The sequence below is a fragment of the Leptonotus elevatus genome, chromosome 9, assembly GCF_054856555.1.
Source record: "Leptonotus elevatus isolate MCC_2025b chromosome 9, RoL_Lele_1.0, whole genome shotgun sequence".
Taxonomy (NCBI): domain Eukaryota; kingdom Metazoa; phylum Chordata; class Actinopteri; order Syngnathiformes; family Syngnathidae; genus Leptonotus; species Leptonotus elevatus.
In genome coordinates, this window is record NC_141247.1 from 23,316,043 (window position 1) to 23,335,980 (window position 19,938).

A 19,938-nucleotide genomic window follows, 5' to 3' on the forward strand; every position below is an offset into this window, starting at 1 on the left:
CGGGGCAGATGCCACGGACTTTCGACTTCCACAAATCAGCGCCGTTTGCGCCCATTGCTGGCCGCGTTCCAACACTCGCACCCCCACCCCCGCACCTCCGAAACCGCCGGCGGGAGCGCGAAGGGCCTTCTCAGCTCTCTGAACTGCGTCGGGCAACTGAGACACACACTCTCGCACCCGTCGACGGGAACGCGCAACCGAGGGGCACAAGGGCGGAAGCGCACGCATTGGAACCCGGCCCACACGTTACAAACAGCGCTGATGTGTGAAATCCGGAAGTCCCGCCCCCTCCGTGGCATATAGCCCATTGTTCGCAAGTTTAATGTCATCATCTCACAAAAAAGAAAAAAAAGTTGATATATATATATGTCACACCTCAATCTACAATGCTGACATTGAAAATAATGGACTTGAACAATAATAATAATAATATTGTTATTCATTATTGAGCAAAAGTTGTTGACTTAAGAAAAACTCAGATTTCATGAGTGCAAAATTTTGTGAACCTCTCACTTAATCGGACATTGCACCTTCTTTTGCAATGAGAACTTCATCCAAACACTTTCTTTAGTAAATTTATCAGTCTTTCACATCTATTTTGGGAGATTTTTGCCACTTTTCCTTGCAAAATGCAGCCAATTGAGAGAGGTTGGATGGGCGTCTAGCATAAACGGCCCCGCCACAGTATTTTGAAAGAATTTAATTCAGAATTTTAAACTGGGCACATCCAGAAGATGAATCTTGTTGTTCTTCAGACATTCCTTGGTTGCATTGCTGGAATGCTTTAGACTAGTTCCATGTTGTATGATCCATCTTCTAGGCTTCAGGTTATGATCCAGGATTTCGCAATATTTCTCTGAATTCATGATTCCCTGGACTATGTGGAGTTGTCAGCCAGAATTTAACATTCTCACCACCCTGCTTCACTGTAGGAAGAAGGTTATTTTGCTGGTAGGCAGTGTTGACTTTTCCCCAAACATTACTGTTTTAATTGTGACTAAACAGTTCAATTTTGGACTCATCTGTCCACATAAGGGACTTCAGATTGAACAACAAAATCAGGTTGAAACAATTTCAAAATCTAAATTGCTCAAGAGGTTCACAAACTTTTGGGCAGCACTGTGTGCGCATATATATACGTTTTTTCTCACTCGACAACACTAAAACGGATCAGACAGATTGTCCCAAAATTGCATTTATTTAAAAAATAAAAACAAAAACTCGCCATGCTGACCACCACCATAGAAGAATAGCATCGAACATGAGCTGTTCTATTAAAGAAAACAAATGAATAATACATGACTGCCGGTGTGGAAGCAATCTGCTCGTAGCAGTAGCGGAGAGAAAGAGAGAAGCCCAAGCTACAGCTACGCAACAAACTCCGTCAGACCATGTCGGACAAATTTAACAGGAAAGTAGTCTTGGTGTTCTCTTTCACTCACTCAATTTTTAATTATTTTTTTTTACATAATCACCAGTGGGTTTGTCTCGTGTTCAGCACATTTGGACCAATTTTAAAGCATTAGTATTATGGAACAAAGCACGCAAATGATGTCAGTAGTTTGTCACGGAAGCTGCCTTCATTCCAGTGCTTCTCAGTACAATCAATGCCTTCAATGAAATGATGATGTCAGGATAACGTAAAAAAATGCAACATAGGATTAGATGGATGTCAAACGGATTATTGATAAATGTTCATCGTGTGCTTTCATTAGGAGCATGACGCAACAAGTAAAAAAAAAAAAAAAAAAAACTGTAGTGATATGGCACCACATTTTGGATTAAAAGCCTACAGAGCAGGAGTGGGACAAAATATCACTATCTTGATACTGTATATGGAATTTATTTTCTTTCTGAATCCGTGCAGTATTGAGTTTGACAACTCAAACTAGTGTGCCTGCCCACCCATCAACTGTGAAATGGTTAAACTATCATCATGTGATTGCTTTGCGTACGCGGCATTCATCTGCAGTCTGGACTGGATTGGTGAACATCTCCTTCTCTGCAGGCATTCTCACAGTCTCCACAAGGTTCCAATAACACCACACAAGTCAAAGGATTATGAGTTTAATGTTTTGAGCTAAAAGTTTATAAAAAAATCAATACTGTATAATGAGTATTGTATTTTTTTTTTAATGGCAAAATATTTCAATAATATCATTTTGCAAGATATTCTGTGATTCCCACCCCTGCTTATGTAGATTATTGAATGTGTGTTAGCAGTTGGCAAACCAGCAAAAAGGGACATTACTGTGTGCCACCTAGCGGACTGGAGTAAATGTATTCAAAATAACACAAAAATTAATTGACATTGTCATGGAGGTCTTCTGAGACGTTCAGGTAATGTCCTTTTCCTAGTTTTGACAGCATTACAAGTTGTTTTCGATGGCAGTTTGGCTCCAAACACTCAAATATCACAACAGAAGTCATGGAAGATATCTGAGAAACATTCCCAAAAATAAACGAAAAAATACACCAACCTTATGTCAGTTCAATGTGAAGCAGGCCGGTATAAAACAAAAGCTATTGCACGGCTTCAAAGTGACTACTATAAATAATAAGAACAAGGACCAAATAATAAGACCATCAATAATGATGCTAAGAATAATTATTACAATAATGATAATAATAATTATAATATGAATAATAAAAATGGTTCAGACCCCCTCGCTCTGCTGGTTTACCATTGCTGCCAGCTGAAATCATCATTTGATCCGAAGACGAGGAAGAAGCCCAGGATGGTTCCAAAGATGACGATATTGCCCGTCGAGACGAGCGCACACGCCCCCCAAGCAATCTGCAAACATCAGCAGCGATTGATTCCGCCTTAGCGCTAACCACCTCTTGAGATATTTGTGCAACTCAGGTGACTTACAATGTCAGCTCGTGCGAAGACAATGGGCAAGCCAAACGCTGAGATGACGATGCCCGTCGTGAGGAAGATAGCCAATTCTTTGCAGGCGTTGCTGGCTGAGTCGGTGTCGTCCACAACCCGCCGCGAGATGCAGTATGGGAGGGGCGAGAGGATGTAGAAGAAGAGGAGGAACAGCGGCCAGTATTTGCTGGGCACACATAGCGAGTTGAGAGGTGCATTTGCCCATTTGCAATAGCTGATGTGTTGTTAACCACGGAAATGACATATCAAGGAGGAATGGCACATATACGGCAAAAAGAAGTCAGTGTACAACTTGTCAAAAAGTGTGAATTTAATGTCCCATCAATGTTTTAGTAGATTTCATGGGCAGGTTATACAGAGAACAGCATAGATTAATTTAAGGTAATAATTAGACCTTAAAAGTTTCATTATTAACTTATGTAGTATAAAATACTAGCAGCTTCCTTACTCATAAACGGGGAGGGCACATCCCAGCATGAGGAACATGAGGCCAATGGCCCCTCCAAAGGACAGTGTGATGAGAGCTAGAATGTAGCAAGGGCAATTCATTAGGCAAACCTACAAGTAAGTACATTGTATTGAATTTTGCAGAGGACTCAAACTTCAACCCTACTTCACATAAAATCACAAATACTACAGTTAATACAAGAACACTTAATATAACCAATCAAGTCTTATGGGAATGTCTGCCTAAACAGATGTGTTTTTAAATGCTTTTAAAAAATGTCTACAGAAGTGGCAGCTCTTGTCCCCAACGGAAGTTGCATGCAAAAAAATATATATAAAAAAATGGGGGCACCAGACTGCAAGGCTCTTAAAATGTGTGCCTGATGGTGTCAACCAGAAACGACAGTTACGACATAGATAGGCAGGTCAGTGTACCGAATATTGCGTCCATTGAGTGGACATCTGAAATCAACGGATGACTTTTGGGACCCCCAACCCCCTCCTCAACAATAAGCTGAGCCCCAAGCTACATACCATGTGACACATCAGCTGATTTTACGTTTGACAATAAGACAGACAACGCTAGTAAGGCGTTTGAAACGTCTTTCTTTTTTTTTAAACACACATTGGCATGACCCAATTGGCACGTAATCGCCCAACTTACGCTTTAGTTAGCCTTAGCCTATTAGCGACTGTTACAACGTAATACTGGCAAGACAAAAACAAGCGACAACGTCACATTAGGTAATGCTTTTAAGCATTACAACACACACACCGATTCATTAAATGGAAAATGACTGACTTAACAAACACGGCGGTGTTATATTTTAAGCTAATGCTAATGACTATCGGCCTTGTGGCTATTCTTCCCATTAGCTAGCTAAAAATGCCAAACTCGTATGGCTTAAACGCATTGCGTCAAGCTAACATAGCGGATGCCATTAGTTTTTTATTTTTTATTTTTAGCTATGTCATGGATAAGAACGTCATATGCCGCACCTTTTATCCCTGCCATCTCGCCTGGACAAAGGATCGTCACAATACAGCCGGGCTAGATGACAACAGCTTCCCCTCGCATCCGCTGAGGACTGCGTCGGAACCTGGAACATTTCGCTTTCGGCCGAGATGCATTCAAAGACTAGCTCGAATGTCGGAATAATAAGAAATCCTTCGATGGCTGTAAAAATATCGTGGTAAGTTTTATTTTTGTTTAAATAGCATATCAGCCATACGATAACGGTCTTTGTCGAGGGATTTGAAAATGTGTTATGTGTTACTATTAACGTCGGCAACTGAACCGAGTAGGGACTTGTTGCTTTGATTGGAACTTTGTGAATCCCTTTGACATAGGTACGTGAACAACGTTGTCATTTCATATAATAACAAACCCACACTGCGAAGTACAACAGTACTAATTATTAAAACATTGACAAAATCCCGAAACATCCGTACTAATGATTAAAATACTAACACAATCCCGAAATTTAGGATTTACGTACATATTTATGTTACGTCGACACCGTATGGCTGTAGCTCCGTCGTAAAGCGAGGACCCCGAGTATTTCCATCATAAAAACACTGCAGCAACGCGTTGGAGGATATAAAAATAATTACAACAATTATAATATAATTATATATTAAAGCCGATCGTGTTTGACGTGAAGTTCCAACTTTTTTTTTTATGTTAATCCGGATGTACACATTTCTACTTCCGACATGCAGTAGTCCACTCATCAAAGATGGCGAGCGGTGGGCTGTCCACGGCGTCGCTGTGGACCGAAGTGAACCGCTGCGGACAGAACGGAGACTACACGAGAGCCTTGAAAGCTCTTACAAAAAGTAGGTGTCCTTTCTGCGAGCGAAGCCTGACATGTTGTCGAATTGTAGGTTGAGCTTGGGCTAACTTGTGGCTCCTGTCAGTGGTGCTCCGTGGCTAAGCTACGGTTAAACTCCCCGTGCAGCTGTTAGCATGTGGCTAGGATACGGGCCCTAAATCAGCCTAATGTCACTTTTTGCTCGTTTTTGCTTTTTTGTGCCTTTTATAAATTCAATAATGTAGCGGTGTAAGTATAATTTAAGTTGTATATGTGTTATGCGACGCTGTAGTGTTATGTTGCATCGCCTTCTTGTGGTTAGTGAGTGACGTGTCTGTGAGCTCATCTTACAGTTTTATCTTTTGACATATTATAATGCAATCCCACTCTAGAAAAAAAATGAGTACGTGCTTTGCTTTATGAAGTTGTAACGTTTGTACTGCTTTTTCCAACTTTTGTCTCAGTTTTGCAAGTAAATAGGGAAGATGTGACGGCCCTTCACTGTAAAATAGTGTGCCTTATCCAGACTGGCACCTTTAAGGAGGCTTTAAATGTCATGAACACGCACAACAAAGTTATCGGCAGGTAAATCATGATCACCTGACTATCACATATGTGTTTACGTTGCATTCTCATTGGCAGATATCCAGAACCTATCAAATGTTTATCACATTTTTATAAGAGGCCTGATTGGGTCACTTGTACCCTGCAGCATTAGTCCCATTTTGGTTTGAAACATTACTTTTGTGCTTCACTTCCTCCTCTAGCGAGCTTGTTTTTGAGAAAGCGTATTGCGAGTACCGTTTGAACAGAGTTGAAAGCTCTCTGAAGATCATCGAAAGTGCTCCCGAGCAGACTGACAAGCTGAAGGAGCTCTACGGTCAAGTGGTGAGACTTGTTGATTCATTCTTAGACCATACAAATAAAAAAATCCACCTGGTTGGTAAATGTATGCATGGACAATTCTTTCAATTACATCTTGTTTGATGTGAAGCTGATAAAGCATGTTTTTAGGCTGCCAAACATTCTGTATGTTAATGTCTAGTGTATGTGTGTATTTATTTAAGTGTCAAGGAAACTTAACGTTTTATTTTCACCTTTGTCTTTGTGCAGTTGTACAGACTGGAGCGCTATGACGAGTGCAAGTCCGTCTACAAGGATCTGATCAGGAACTCCCAGGACGAGTATGAAGAAGAGCGCAAGACCAACCTCGCGGCTGTCATGGCCGCTGTAAGCCAGTGGGAGAAGGCACCGTTGGTAAGCGTCGTTTCAATGAACAAAGACGCTCGTTATGGTTCTACTGGGAATATTGGTAAATCAGATTCTTTGTGTATTATTTCATCCATTTCGCAGGAAGATTTAGGCCTCCCCGAGACGACGTACGAGCTTTGCTACAATGCCTCCTGCGTGCTGATTGGCCAGGGTCAGCTGACTGCAGCATACAATAAGCTTCAACAAGCTGAAGGTCAGGCCTTGTCCTTTTCACAGTCCAACTTTTTGATTGTAAAAACTTTTTTTTTTTCTCCAACCATTTATCAGCCTAGCATATATTTTATATCAGAGATAATTAGCCCCCAAAAATCTTACCAATACTCAAATGTCATACTCATCTATTTACTTTCTCATTGTGAAATATGTGTCTGTCCTGTTGGCATGCATATTTCAACAAAGTAGAGACATTATTTGTTGTAAGTATATGAGTTTACGGGCGAATTAAACAAAGTTGATTAATTTCACACGGCACGCCGTCTTATATTTCATGGAACACGAATGTGATGGTCGTTGGCAATCACTGTTGTAAACATCATGTTTAATTTTCTTGTATTTCAGAGCTTTGCCGGCAGTCATTGGCTGACGATTCGGTAAGTTTGTACATCTTATATATAATATGTATACCGGTACATATATTGCCCGCATGACTTGTAGTGGTGCACAAATCCATAGTTTCAAGGCAGAAGGATGCAAACAGCAACATGATCATCTAATCTAATAATAATCTGTCTGTCTTGGAACTATAGTTGTCTAATTCATGATAATTTATTCGCGTTAAGGGTTTATTTATTAAGCTTTATTCGTTAACATTTGCCACATCCACATTGTTGGTGTGCTTCATCTGTGCTTTTTTTCCCCCTTCGTCATAATGGTGTCATCTCCTGCAGGATATAACCGAGGAGGACGTCGAGTCAGAGCTGGCCGTCATTCATTCTCAGATGGCGTACGTGATACAGTTGCAAGGTCGCACGGACGAGGCGCTGCAGCTGTACAATCAAGTCATCAAGCTCAAGTAAGATGAATGTCCTTTCGTTTACAGGCAGACGTGGGAAGCTTGTGTTGGATTCATAAAACACAGTTTGTATTTGCTTGTTTTAGGCCTTCAGATGTGGGTCTGCTGGCCGTGACTGCCAATAACATCATTACAATAAACAAGGTGGGCCTATGGCAAGCATTTGTGAAGGTCACAGAAAGGCAAACACATTTAAAGCTGCAGGCAGCGATGGCTTGCAAATGTTTCTTATTCTTCATTCATTGGAATACTAACAAAGGCAATGCTTCCAATCGGGCCGTCTCACTCATGGAAGTGTTCTTCCACAGGACCAAAATGTGTTTGATTCTAAGAAGAAGGTGAAGCTGACAAGTGCAGAGGGGGTCGAATACAAGTTGGCCAAAATGCAGCTACAGGCCATCGAATTCAACAAAGCCCTGCTGGCCATGTACACGAACCAGGTGAGTTTGGAGCAACCGTTACAGCTCTTTACAACATGGCCCTGGTTGATCTCTTATACTCTGCTGCCACCTGCTGGCTGTTACCATTGCGTCAAGCATTCTCTTCAGTTCTGAGGCTACCTCAAAGCCTTCTGTATGCTCTAGCATTAAAAACAAACCCATCAAAAACATATAAATACGTCTTTGAGACCATGGTAATATTTAATAGAATCTTTTTATACGTTTTGGGGGAGCAAATGAGTTAAGCAATCATTATTTGGTATGTTTTTGCCATCCAACAGGCCGAGCAGTGCCGAAAGCTGTCCTCCAGTCTTCAGTCTCAGAACCCGGGTCACCCGCGACCCGTCCTGATCCAGGTGGCTCAACTGTGCAGGGAGAAGCAGCACAGCAAAGCGGTCGAGTTGCTCCAGGTAGGACGGCTCTCGAGTCACGAACTGGCACATATGACACCCGTGGAGCTCATGTGTGGGTTTTTTTTCTTCCCCTCCATCTTCAGCAATTCTCAGATCAGCATCCAGAGAGCGCGTCGGGCATCAAGCTGACAATGGCACAGCTGTATTTAGTTCAAGGTATAAGTATTGATTTTTTTTTTTTCTTTGTCAGTTTGTCATATGTTTATAACATCACTTTCCCCCCCTCCCCCCTCAGGTCTCGTTACAAAAGCCTGCGATGTCCTGAGGTCCATTGAAGAGTTCAAGCACAAAACGGGCATGGTAATTATGCATCGATGTACAGCATTGCCACTTCTGCTTTCTACCATTAAAAGGCTTGAAATGCTCAAATTGTTGACAAAATGTTCATCTAAACTAAAACGTCGCTCAGGTTTCGGCTCTGGTGTCCATGTACTCTCACGAAGAAGACATTGACGGCGCTATCGACGTTTTTAGACAAGCTATTCAGCACTACCAGTCCAAACAGGTTTGTGTCTTGTCGTTTGTTTTTAGTTCCCCAACTGCAGAAAAGCAGCATAATTTGATTAGCATATTTCATGTTTACCCGAGTTCTCCTATTTTTCCTCCTCAGTCGGGATCCACAACCCACTTGGCTCTGGTGCGAGAAGCTGCCAATTTCAAACTGAAGTACGGCCGAAAAAAGGAAGCCATTAGTGATCTGGAGCAACTGTGGAAGTGAGTTCACGCGGGGAGGAAAAAAAAACTTTTGTTTGGCTATCATGTATTTTACTAATAAGATCAAAATCTATATTTCATAAAGACTCCCAAGTTTCACTGGAAAGGTTTTAGGCAGGACAAACGAGATATGCTTGGACTTTAATTCCTATACAGCAGCTATTCCAATTATTTTGTGGCACTTGGTGTGCTGTTGTGTTCTACTACAACTGGGAAATAATTAGAATCTACATTATAATTATAACTTGTAGTCTTGGCACTGATTTTTATGTCTGTGGAATATAAAAGAAGCTTACTCATTTTTATTCTCAAAGCATTATGTGTAAAATGACCACTTTGACTTTAACATATTAGATTCATAATTTAGATTAACTGATAATACTATAAAAAAAATATTTTACCTGGAACCTTAAATCAAAAAAATAAATACATATTTTTTACTGTATGTACAAAAATGGAGACTTGACACTTTTGACATTTGTCCTCTTGAACTGAATGTTATTTCATCTAATAGGCAAAACCCGAAGGACATTCACACGCTGGCGCAACTCATCTCTGCCTACTCTCTGGTGGACACGGACAAAGCCAAATCGTATCCTTGAAACGAAACTCAACATCTTCTCTTTCAGTTTGGCGAGCATCTTTTATAAGTCAGAGTTTGAAAGATGTTGCATTTTCTTTAGCGTTCCGCTCCAGCCTGAGCAAGCACCTCCCTTCGGCAGACACCATGTCCTTTAAGGTGGACGTGGACGAGCTGGAGAACTCGCACGGAGCCACGTACGTGAGGAAAAAGGCAGCCAAAGTCGCGGGAGAAAATCTTCCCAAAGAAGAAGGGTAACAATTTGTTTTTATTGCTTGACTTTTTTTTTCTGGTTTGTTAGTTACTCCCAAGTGCCTTGCAATTTCATATTATAAGATACTGGAACAAGTTGAGTATGACCATCACTGATTAAATATCGGACATGTTTTTTTTTTTTTAATCACACACACATTACATGAATGAGTCAATTGAAATTTACTGCAAAAAAGTTAAATAAATGTTTACAAAACATACAATTCTTAAAGATTATTACATATTAATACAACTGAATTGTACTGTAACATTATTATTGCTAATACAAGTACAGTACACCGCACTATTATGTTAGCAATAAAAAAGGTAAGTAATTGCCTATATTGGTAGTTTGAACCGTAATCAAACTATAATCCCAAAACACGTGATCATTTCAAATTCATCTTGCTTTACCCCTAAAAATGATTGGTTTACAGATTATTTGATTTAGAAGAGAATTATACACGTGCTACTTAGACTCTTTATTTAAAAAAAAAAAAAAACAGGCCAAGCAATCAGGATATATCGCCTAAAATACTTTCTTTACACCGATTGCGCCATCTTGTGGAACGTAGGGTGTTTCAAAAAGATAGTTTATTGTGTATAATTGAAATAATAACTTTTCAATATTTATTTTTATTTTCAGACAAGGGGATATAAAAAAGAAGAGGAAGAAAAAGAAGGGTAGGTTTTGCTTACCAATTATTCAACCATTTTGGCCTGGCTGGAGGTCTTACAAGTACCCGCCGCCTCCTCTTCCGCTTCCTCCCTCCAGGTAAACTACCGAAGAACTGCGACCCCAAAGCCACCCCTGACCCAGAGAGGTGGCTGCCCATGAGGGAACGCTCCTACTACCGAGGGAAGAAGAAGGGCAAGAAGAAGGAGCAGATCGGGAAAGGCACACAAGGGGCCACGACGGGAGCCTCGTCAGAGCTGTAAGTAATTAAATTGAAATATTAATCCAAACGGCCTAAGCAAAATTTCTGCCCCTATCTATGTTGAAATAAATTGCCACTATGGCCACCCATTACTTTTGGACCTTAAAAAGTGGGAGGCATTTATGCAAACTGTTATAAATCCTACAATCTATTTTTTGGATGTGAATACCCTCAAATTAAAGCTGTAGGTCTGCAGTTAAGTCACAGATTGTTCATTTTTTTTCCAAATGTATGTTTATTTGTGTTCAGAGCCAAAAAGTTGAGTTGTGTCCTCGTCCCAATATTTATGGAACTAGTGACGAGCATAACGAGCAAATTTTGTTTGTCTTCCTCCACTTCCAGGGATGCGAGCAAAACCGCCAGCAGCCCTCCAACATCCCCTCGACCGGGTTCCGCGTCCAGCTCAGCCCCCAGCAATGTGGTCCCTCCGCGCCAGCAGAAACCCGCATCGTCTGGGGCCACGCGCAAGAAGGCACCACAGAAGAAGAAAAAGGGCGGCAAAGGAGGCTGGTAGCCTCGGAAGAAAGGACCATTCAAGTCCAATAATTTGTTTCTTCCCCATTCTTGGGTCATAATTTTTCCTTTTGATTTACAGACAAAACCTCCAACTTCCCTCCACTTTTTGTCTTATTTTTACCGTACAGGAAACGGCACAAAATGGACTCTCAAAGGCGGTTCAGATTAAATGAAAGTATACGTCTCAACGAGTGTTCCTTTTGTTTTTGTCGAAAGACAAATTATATTAAGTGTTCAAAAAAATGAAACTCATTTGAATTAAAAAGTAGAAAATTAACAGCACTGGGCTCATGTTTGTGTTGATAATCATGTTTTGAAACCATGTGACTTCAAGTACCTCAAAGTGTCATAATACCGACTGATAATTTATTGGGAAAATAAGTACTTTGTGAACGACACTTAGCTTATATTTTATTTATGTTTTGGGGAAAACAATTGTAGGAATAAACTTAGCATAGAACTACAACTAATATATATGTTTTTATTGGCGAAACTGACTTAATGAAAATAATTGCAACTTTTTTTTCTAAGATTTTATTTTCGTAACACTGGAATCTCAAGACAATTGTTAGTATAGCTTTATTCCTGTGATGACTTTATTCTTAAAATTATGTAACCTTTTCTTTTGGAAATACTATATTTACTTTAATCTTGAAACAAAATCTAAAAATAGACAACTATTGTAATATTGCTAGTCATGGAAATATACTTATTATTTGCTCATCTCTTGAACAATACTTTTTTCACAATAATATGCAACTTTAGTGCATTTTATTTTCCCTGTACCCAACAATGTCTTTATACACATACAGTATACACAAATCGGTTGAATTTGTCGTAATTGGGCCACGCCCATCCCCGGAAACTGCTTAAAGGTCATGATAACGCTTTGCTTGGACGCACCCAGCTGCACACAATTTGGTCCAGGATGCCTCGCATGCCTCCCAAGTACCCCGACACCTTCTACGATCCTCTCACCGAGGACGTGGAAGACCTCCTCAGCCGCTTTCAGCTCAACGACTCGGTCCGCCTGGAGCGCTTCACGGCCCTTTGGCGAGACGCCCGCTTCTCGGACGTCTTTCTGGGCATCCCCAGCATGAGCGAGATGAGGCGCTTCTGTCGGGTGGCCATGACCACGGCCGTCAAGTACTTCCTGCCACCTTACTGCTACCAGGTGCGGGTCGGCGGCCTGTACTTGATGCACGCCGTTTACCACACTCAGCTCGCCTCTCCGCCAGTGCGGATCCGCCTGGCTCTCCGAGACTGGGACGACGTACAGAATTTCTTGCGGGACTCCATCTCTTCCGGACACCTGGACGTGGTTTACGTCTACCGGAAGCTGGTCTCCGCTAAGGTGGTGGACTACACCGCCATGCCGCATTTGCTCGTCTTCCAGCGGCCCAAAAAGGCCAAAGGTCAAGACGTGTGCACAAGGATGCTGGCCAAGGCCACCGCGGTGCCGGAGCTGCTCACCGAGGACTACCTGGAGGAGATCGCCAACGTCCAGAACCACTACCACAAGATCAAGAACGAGCTAGTGAAGGTCCGTACAGCTGTTACTACTACGGTGGCCGAGAAGTACTGTTTAAAATGGGGGTGGGATAACGTTTGTGCTAATGAGTTTATTTTTAGTGTGCTTGGTTTATCTGAATGTAAACACAGGGGAAAAAAGAAAAGAAAAATAAATAAACTAGATGAAGAAAATAGTGGCAATAAAATGATTCATTTGACATATTGGACACTTCTTGACATGGCCCTAATAATAATAATAATAATAATAATAATAATAAAGTGTCAAAGGGAAGCTATTAAAAGTGTAAATTTTTACAGAGACAATTAACATTTACTATTCACAGGAAATATAATCAACCAATGACCTTAAATGGTAAAATGTTTTAATTGTGTTGCCTCTTGGCTGTTGTAGGTCCACCCCCAGGCCACCATGATCCATGCAGATTTTACCTCTCGCCTGAAAGACACTTTGAACGAGTTCCTCGCATGGCAGCAGAAGACTTTGAACCAAACAAAAGATGCTCGCGAGGATGAGGATGAGCCCACTGAGCAGGAGGCCTGCCGCAGCCGAGCCGCCCTGCTGGCCTCCATCAAGAAGAAGAGCTACGGGCAAAGCCAGGGGAGCTCCAAGTCCAGGAGGCCCCGCCAGGTGGTGGTGGCGGCGGCGGCGGCAGAGGATTCGGCCAACTCGGCAACCAAGCGGCAGGGTCCCAATAAGCCGGACAGGCCCCTGTCGCTGAGGGCCCGCACATGGAAGACTCTTGGGAAAAATACGGAGAAGTCAGAGTTGAAGACGTGGCTCCTGAGCGCCCCGGACGAGGAAAGGATGCCAACAAGACGGAAGAACCAGCAGGGACGCTGCAAGCAGTAGGAAAGGGTCATGTGCGCTTATGGGCTCACTTATTTGTTGTATTTGTTTTGGTAAGAAATAAAATAAAATTTTATATAGAGCGTTCTATATTTACCCACCTTTGAAAACTTACATTATGGCATTCATGTTGTAAAAACTGTCGCTATACAAAAATGCAATATTACAGCGAGGCGAATTTAAAATGTGACGAGTTTTAAAAAAACAAAACAAAAAAAACAGTCCCATTTCTGATTGATTGGACAAAAAACAACATCTAAACACGTTTCATGGAAGCAGAAACACGACAAAATGAAAAGACTGGATTGTTCAGAATAAATCAAACTTTAATTTCCATTCAGAAAATTCTATAAATCTTAGAATTTAAACATTAAGAAATTAGGCAGTTTTTTTTAATTCTCTCTGTCGGCCGAACCGAGTAACTACATCAACAACAACAAAAAGACTCGAAACCGGAAAGAAGGTGAAGAAGTTCCGCCCCGCTTCCGGTTTAGTAATCCACTTGTTGATGAAAGAGAAGCGAGACTCGAAGGTTCAATTCAACTGAAACGGACATGTTTATTTAAACAATTCACCCTGTTTAGTTTGAGTGAGCGCCATGTTAGGCTTGAGGGAAGCCGGCGTCCTCGGTGTCTCCGTGGCTTTGGCGGGAGGACTGGCCTATGTTGTCTGGAACTACGCTTTCTTCTCCCGAGAGTCCGGTGGAAGTCGCCCGGGGGACGAGAGTGACAGCGGCCGGGGGAGGCGAAGGCCCGCCGGGGAAAAGAAGAAGAAAGAGGAGGTGGAGGAGAGTGGGAAAGACACCGAGGAAACTGTCGTTGAAGCCCGCGTTGAGACTGTTTGCTCCGCCGAGAGAGAGCAGAAAGCATCCGAGGTAGGCGTCACAACGGGCGGGCAAGCTTTCATGCACACCTCGGTGATGTTTCAAACGTCCGGAGAGTCACACAACTTTATCATGATGTAGTTATGCACTCCCAGCTTTGTGTAAAAGTAAAACCAGCATCAAAGTTTCTTATGACACTTTACTCTTGAAAAGTAAAAACTCTTGAAGTGGCCATTTGCCTCAATCGTTCGATTGGGGTACATAGAAGCTTTTAATTTAATAACATTTAACTTGAGGCACTGCCTAATGGTAAGAAGGGAATGCAATTTATTTAAAAAGAATGAAACATTTTCATGTAAACACTTTGAATCTGGAAAAAAAAAATCGACACCATAACCTCCATCAATTAGTCTGAGTCTTTCGTCACCCAGAAAATAGTCTGTATCTCATTCTCAACCTTCACTTATTTGTGCAGCAGTCGACGTCGGTGAAGCCAGAAGGGACCCAGGTGCTGGTTCTGGGTCTGGATGGAGCCGGTAAGTCCAGTCTGCTGTACTGTTTGGCCATCGGCAGCCTGGACGTGGACATTGAGCCGACGCAGGGCTTCAACGCCGTCTCCATTAACAGAGAAGACCTGCACATTGAATTCCTCGAGAGTAAGAAGCAGCCTTGCATCTGATTTGCTTGTTGAATAGTTCTCACATTTTTAAACCCGGTTAGAGAACAGCCAGAACATGTGACCTGCTGTAAACCCAGTAAACTATTTTGTCTCTTAACTGTCTTGTCTTGCGTTTGTCATCAGTTGGCGGTAAAGCGGAGCTGAGGCCTTACTGGCCAAAGTACATGTCCAAGGCGCTGCTGCTGGTGTTCGTGGTAGACTCGTCAGCGCCGCAGCTGTTCGACATCGCCAAGGCGCAGCTGCACAAGCTGCTCAATGCCGACCCCTGCCTGCCTCTAATGGTGCTGGCCAACAAGCAGGTGAGGATTACAGAACTCTCAAAAGCTACAAAAGGCTTTTTGCGTCCTTCAGCCCAGATCACACCATAGCAACAGGTGCCTTGTCTAAGTCTATTCAAAATGGAACTTGATTCATGTAATAGACTCTGCAGAATGGATACATTTTTGATTGTTCTTGTTGTGTAGTCATAAATACAGTTGTACCTTGACATACGAGTACACCAATTGACAAATTTGTCCAAAGCTGTCACTTGGACGATTTGTTATTTTCTTTGTATTGCAAGCTAAAATCTGCGTTATGAGCGAGCATTAGATATGTTGCCGTGTTTCCCACAGATTTGAAATGTATTTGGGTGGGTGTACTCCGGCGGTGGGGATGGGAGGCGGGGTTGGACGGGAGTTGGGTCTCAGTCCTGTTACTATGTCTCCTCTAGCCTCATGATCCACAAGTGAGTGGCGGCGAACTAACGTTACATGCGGTATATCCTGTCGCAACACCCCCCCCCCCCCTTTTTAAATATATTTTAAATACATTTTCTTGAAAACGTCATGGGTGGTGGCCAATTTACTTGGGTGGGAAACACTGTTTTGCGCAATTAAGATACCGTAATACAGTTGCCTATTTACTTTTATCGGATTTTTGAATAGTACAGTCAACCCCACAAATTTGATCACACTGAAATTAGAAATATTTTGAGTGTAATTCGATTGAAAACAGGAAGTATTTCAAGATCAGCTGAGTTTTTGCTAAAAAATTATTCATCATGAGATCCTATTTCATAATACTGCTTTTTATATCTACAGAAAGTGGCGGCTGTAGATTTTATAAATGTACACCATAGGGCATAGTTATTGATAGGGCCTGGCCCATTTAATAGGCCAAAAGCAATTTAAAATTGGCAAAAATTGGGTAATTTTCATTCATTTTTACAGATTTAAAAAAAATAATAATTAAAACATAAGACAAAAGTAATGACCCACCCCAAAGAAAATCGACAAAAAATGGCAGATTTTCTTTCTCTTTGTTGTGAAGTTTAACAATTATAACAGAAAAAAGTATTGTCAAACAGTGAAATGTTCCGTCTGTAGTTCACATTTTTATTGTTGTACGCATAAAAGGAACAAAACAGGTTATATAATATTTTTATATTAATCGGCCAATTATTCAGGTGTCAGAATTTTATTTTTGCCAAATATCTGATTCTGCCTAAAAAAGATAGATGATAAGTTTGTTTCTGAGGAAAAAATGGTATTTGTTTACTGTCAAGGCATAGAGACATCTGTACACTGTAACACCGTTTGTACTATATTTTTTTATCCTATCTATTGCTCTTGCGCTCTCTCAATATATTAAATGTTATTGTATATGTTTGAAGACCTTGAAAAAAAAGTTATGTTATAAAAATATGCCTCGGGAGTATTTAGGGGGTCTTGATTTGACCTCCTTCATAAATTCCTATTTAGACAGACCTTTTTGGCTTCATCTTTGTTGTGGATGAGCACAAAACTAGTCAATAGGAATTTTTTTCAGAAAATTATGGCGAATTATATGAAGTAGTAATAAGCAATGACATAGTTCTCGTAAAAGGCACACCAACAAATGTTGTCTTGCAGGACCTCCCAGGCGCCTGCAGCATCACTGAACTTCACGACGCTCTGGAGCTTTCCGGGGTGGGAGAGCGCAAGATGTTCCTCATCGGCACCTGCGTCAAGAAGGGCAAAGCAGAAGTCGGCACGGGCGTGCGGGACGCTCGAGAGCTCATCATCCAAATGGCCGGCGGCAAGTAAACGTCGGCAACTCCCGATTTGATATTTTGGCGCCTTCATGTCCACTGGCGATTGTTATTGTTTTGTTCTCGTTGCACCTTGTTCACTTTGGTCCGCTAAACCAGCACCACTGAAAGAAAGTTGGAACTTAACCAAAGACGTTTTCAATGTTTTTGTAGTAATTAGACCACTTAAGTGAAATTTGATTTTCAACAGTGGTTGGGAATCACTTGAATAGACGAGGAGTTCATGTCTGTATTGTTAAAGGAATCCAAAAACACCAGGACAATAGATTGTAAAAATACTTTATTTTTTTAAGGACAAAGTTTCAGCTTTGTAATATTGTGACTTTCCTAATAATTTTACAGGTAATGTTATGAATACATAGCAATAGTAAAATAATGTTAGAACAATTTTAACATTTCAGCAGAATAAACTTGTAATATCACAAGTGATTTTTTTTTTCAAGAAAAAAAGTTGTGTACATGTTACAAGAATAAAGTCATAATATTACACAGAAAAGAATTGAAGTCAAATGTCCTAATCTTGTATTTTGAGAACCCTCAAAAATAATAGTTCAACAACATCACTATGGAACGAAATTATTTTATGTATTATTATTATTATTATTATTATCAATATTATTATTATATCTAATAGTACTTACTGTATTCCTTCATGTACCCTCTCAACTCAGCCAATGACACCTTTTAACCACTAGACGTCGCTAAAGTTCAATGAAAGATTTACCATTTATTCATCATTTATTGACATTACGTTACTATAATAAACGCCAATTGTGTTTACTTCAAATAAGGTCAAGGTAGCTGTCGTATATATAAATATATACACTGTCCTCTATAATTATTGGGGCCTCTGGTTGGAATTATAAACAATAAAGTTGTCCATATTGTAGTTTAAAGTTATTGATTTACAAGATAAACAAATCTGGGCTTTTCAAGGTAAGTCTTGTATTCAATAATAGTCATCTGTGAGAAAAGTGTTTATTTTTTAGATAATATGACTTCATAAAATTATTTTTTTCGTTACAGTACAGATTATTTTTCTTTTTTTGTATGGCTTTAATAGTCCTTTGTAGTACAAACAAACATAAGTCAGTCAAACAATGTTTTTTTTTTTTTAACCACATACAATTAAAGTGTTGTGTAATGAATTTGATGGTTTTGATTTTATGTTATTATTGTTTTCCTTCTGTACAAGTCAGGTGATGCATGAAGCGTGTGACTCGGGTTACCCGTGTGTGGTTGCTAGGGACTCGCGTCTCCACGGCAACAAAGGCAGATAAGTGCGACGCCTTCCCGACTTTCTTCCAGTTGCGTTTGTGTTTGGAAAAACGAGTTTAAGTGAGGGCTTGAATGCGTCACGGGTTTATCTTTAAATATTTGTTTGGCGATATTTGTCTTGTCTTAGGATTTATTGCAAGAGTTAAACAAGTTCAGTATATTCTTACTCAGCAACCAACCTCCGCCCCAATTAACCGCAAGGTGTGTCATCTACCTTTTTAAATAAATCCTAAATTTCATATAATTAGTTTGGTGTTTCCTCTAAATGGACTCCTGGTCCTCTCTCAGTTGACAATATGTACTTCATAACAATAAATGACATGTTCAGCGCTTTTGGCGTTTGCGTCTATTAGCGTCCTTCTCAGCTGGATCAATAACTCGTGAAGAGACACGAAGGGGAGAGGCTAAATTTGTCCATACAGTGCACAGACAAAACTTTCAACGTGCCAAATTGACATTATAGTGAAGGTTAGTAAGTGCAGCGGGATGATGGTGGAGGAGTGCCAGGGGCCCAATTAGACAAGCAGAAGAAGACCTAAAAAAAAGCAGATGACATTCAGCATGTAACCAAAATAAGAAACATTGTTAACCCTGCTCCGCTTTATTTATTTAAGTACAGCACTTTGTTTTTGCTGCAATTGTTTTTTTTAAGTGATCAGTAATGTTTTTTTAAGTGAGCAATAAAAAAAGTTCAGTAATATAAAACAAAACTGTCACTTAGCATTAGACTTAGCATTAAAAGACAGTTGGTGAATACATTTAGAATGCCAGTAATACTTTTTAAACTCAACCAAAATCATCATTAAAAATAATTAATTTAAAAAACATTTTGTTTTTTAATAAAATATTACATTATCTTTTTGTAATGTATATTTTCAAACATGACCAAAATAATCAAATATTACATTTAATAATAATTTTGCATATTTTCTACAAAAAAAATCTAAACTTCAAAGCAATCATTTTGAAACGTGGCATAACAGGAGAATTAATAAATACATTATATATATTTAAAAAAACAAATACTAACTTAGTGTAATCATGTAATATTTTTTATAAAAAAAAAAAAAGAAGTTTCTCAAATTTTTAAACAATCATTTTAATTAAATGAATAGGATTGTGCATAAAAAAAACATGTGTCTCACCTGCACAAGTAAACATATTCCTATTATTATTTAACTGTTACACAAACAGGGCACGGGCTTTTATTTTGTACGTTACTTATCTCTTCCCACCCACCCTATCAGGCTGTCACATTAAAAGCACATCAATGTGCCGCTGTAATCGGATCAAGAGCCCACACAGGAAGCGCAGCTCCCGGGACCGATCCTGCCTCACTGTTATTAAAAACGACGTAATGTCATTTATTAGCATGATAGCTGCCGGCTACGCTACGTTAAGACATTGAGGCTT

At 40.4% G+C, this 19,938-nt stretch overlaps 4 protein-coding genes across 5 annotated transcripts; 3 read left to right on the forward strand and 1 right to left on the reverse strand.

The window, feature by feature from the left end:
* Positions 1–1,179: 1,179 nt before the first annotated feature.
* On the reverse strand, positions 1,180–4,500 carry LOC147168856 (leptin receptor overlapping transcript-like 1). The gene is made up of 4 exons (XM_086084681.1): positions 4,343–4,500; positions 3,345–3,420; positions 2,876–3,062; positions 1,180–2,797 (listed from the first exon to the last, which is right to left on the reverse strand). Exons 1-4 carry the CDS (start codon positions 4,356–4,358, stop codon positions 2,681–2,683), a joined length of 396 nt encoding a protein of 131 aa, XP_085940807.1. The 5' UTR covers positions 4,359–4,500; the 3' UTR covers positions 1,180–2,680.
* srp72 (signal recognition particle 72) lies at positions 4,381–11,571 on the forward strand. The gene is made up of 20 exons (XM_086084680.1): positions 4,381–4,536; positions 5,066–5,182; positions 5,622–5,742; positions 5,925–6,045; positions 6,271–6,414; positions 6,511–6,622; positions 6,988–7,019; positions 7,317–7,441; positions 7,528–7,585; positions 7,750–7,881; positions 8,163–8,291; positions 8,378–8,450; positions 8,530–8,594; positions 8,704–8,799; positions 8,905–9,008; positions 9,523–9,600; positions 9,705–9,842; positions 10,487–10,524; positions 10,616–10,775; positions 11,121–11,571. Exons 2-20 carry the CDS (start codon positions 5,083–5,085, stop codon positions 11,290–11,292), a joined length of 1,998 nt encoding a protein of 665 aa, XP_085940806.1. The 5' UTR covers positions 4,381–4,536; positions 5,066–5,082; the 3' UTR covers positions 11,293–11,571.
* Positions 11,572–12,162: 591 nt separating this feature from the next.
* LOC147168858 (snRNA-activating protein complex subunit 1-like) lies at positions 12,163–13,837 on the forward strand. Its single transcript, XM_086085299.1, has 2 exons — positions 12,163–12,837; positions 13,219–13,837. The coding sequence occupies exons 1-2, from the start codon at positions 12,223–12,225 to the stop codon at positions 13,675–13,677; spliced, it is 1,074 nt and encodes a 357-aa protein (XP_085941425.1). The 5' UTR covers positions 12,163–12,222; the 3' UTR covers positions 13,678–13,837.
* Positions 13,838–14,139: 302 nt separating this feature from the next.
* Positions 14,140–18,857, forward strand: arl9 (ADP-ribosylation factor-like 9). Of its 2 annotated transcripts, none has more exons than XM_086084062.1 (4): positions 14,140–14,548; positions 14,976–15,153; positions 15,300–15,475; positions 17,069–18,857. In XM_086084062.1, the coding sequence occupies exons 1-4, from the start codon at positions 14,273–14,275 to the stop codon at positions 17,240–17,242; spliced, it is 804 nt and encodes a 267-aa protein (XP_085940188.1). In that variant the 5' UTR covers positions 14,140–14,272; the 3' UTR covers positions 17,243–18,857. The 2 variants fall into 2 exon arrangements, with proteins under 2 accessions (XP_085940188.1, XP_085940187.1); XM_086084061.1 differs by having other exon boundaries at positions 14,143–14,548; positions 14,973–15,153.
* The last annotated feature ends 1,081 nt before the right edge of the window (positions 18,858–19,938 follow it).

What these genes read in the sequence shown, in the direction of transcription:
- LOC147168856 (XM_086084681.1), bottom strand. An exon ending in TGTGCCCTCCCCGTTTATGA is followed by an intron (nt 3,063 to 3,344) that starts GTAAGGAAGCTG and finishes ATGTGTGCCCAG; the next exon opens with CAAATACTGGCCGCTGTTCC. An exon ending in TCTTCGCACGAGCTGACATT is followed by an intron (nt 2,798 to 2,875) that starts GTAAGTCACCTG and finishes TGATGTTTGCAG; the next exon opens with ATTGCTTGGGGGGCGTGTGC.
- srp72 (XM_086084680.1), top strand. Translation starts at nt 5,083, where the DNA reads ATGGCGAGCGGTGGGCTGTCCACGGCGTCGCTGTGGACCGAAGTGAAC. An exon ending in CACAACAAAGTTATCGGCAG is followed by an intron (nt 5,743 to 5,924) that starts GTAAATCATGAT and finishes TTCCTCCTCTAG; the next exon opens with CGAGCTTGTTTTTGAGAAAG. An exon ending in AAGCGGTCGAGTTGCTCCAG is followed by an intron (nt 8,292 to 8,377) that starts GTAGGACGGCTC and finishes CTCCATCTTCAG; the next exon opens with CAATTCTCAGATCAGCATCC.
- LOC147168858 (XM_086085299.1), top strand. Translation starts at nt 12,223, where the DNA reads ATGCCTCGCATGCCTCCCAAGTACCCCGACACCTTCTACGATCCTCTC. An exon ending in TCAAGAACGAGCTAGTGAAG is followed by an intron (nt 12,838 to 13,218) that starts GTCCGTACAGCT and finishes TGGCTGTTGTAG; the next exon opens with GTCCACCCCCAGGCCACCAT.
- arl9 (XM_086084061.1), top strand. Translation starts at nt 14,273, where the DNA reads ATGTTAGGCTTGAGGGAAGCCGGCGTCCTCGGTGTCTCCGTGGCTTTG. An exon ending in GAGAGCAGAAAGCATCCGAG is followed by an intron (nt 14,549 to 14,972) that starts GTAGGCGTCACA and finishes TTATTTGTGCAG; the next exon opens with CAGTCGACGTCGGTGAAGCC. An exon ending in GCACATTGAATTCCTCGAGA is followed by an intron (nt 15,154 to 15,299) that starts GTAAGAAGCAGC and finishes GTTTGTCATCAG; the next exon opens with TTGGCGGTAAAGCGGAGCTG.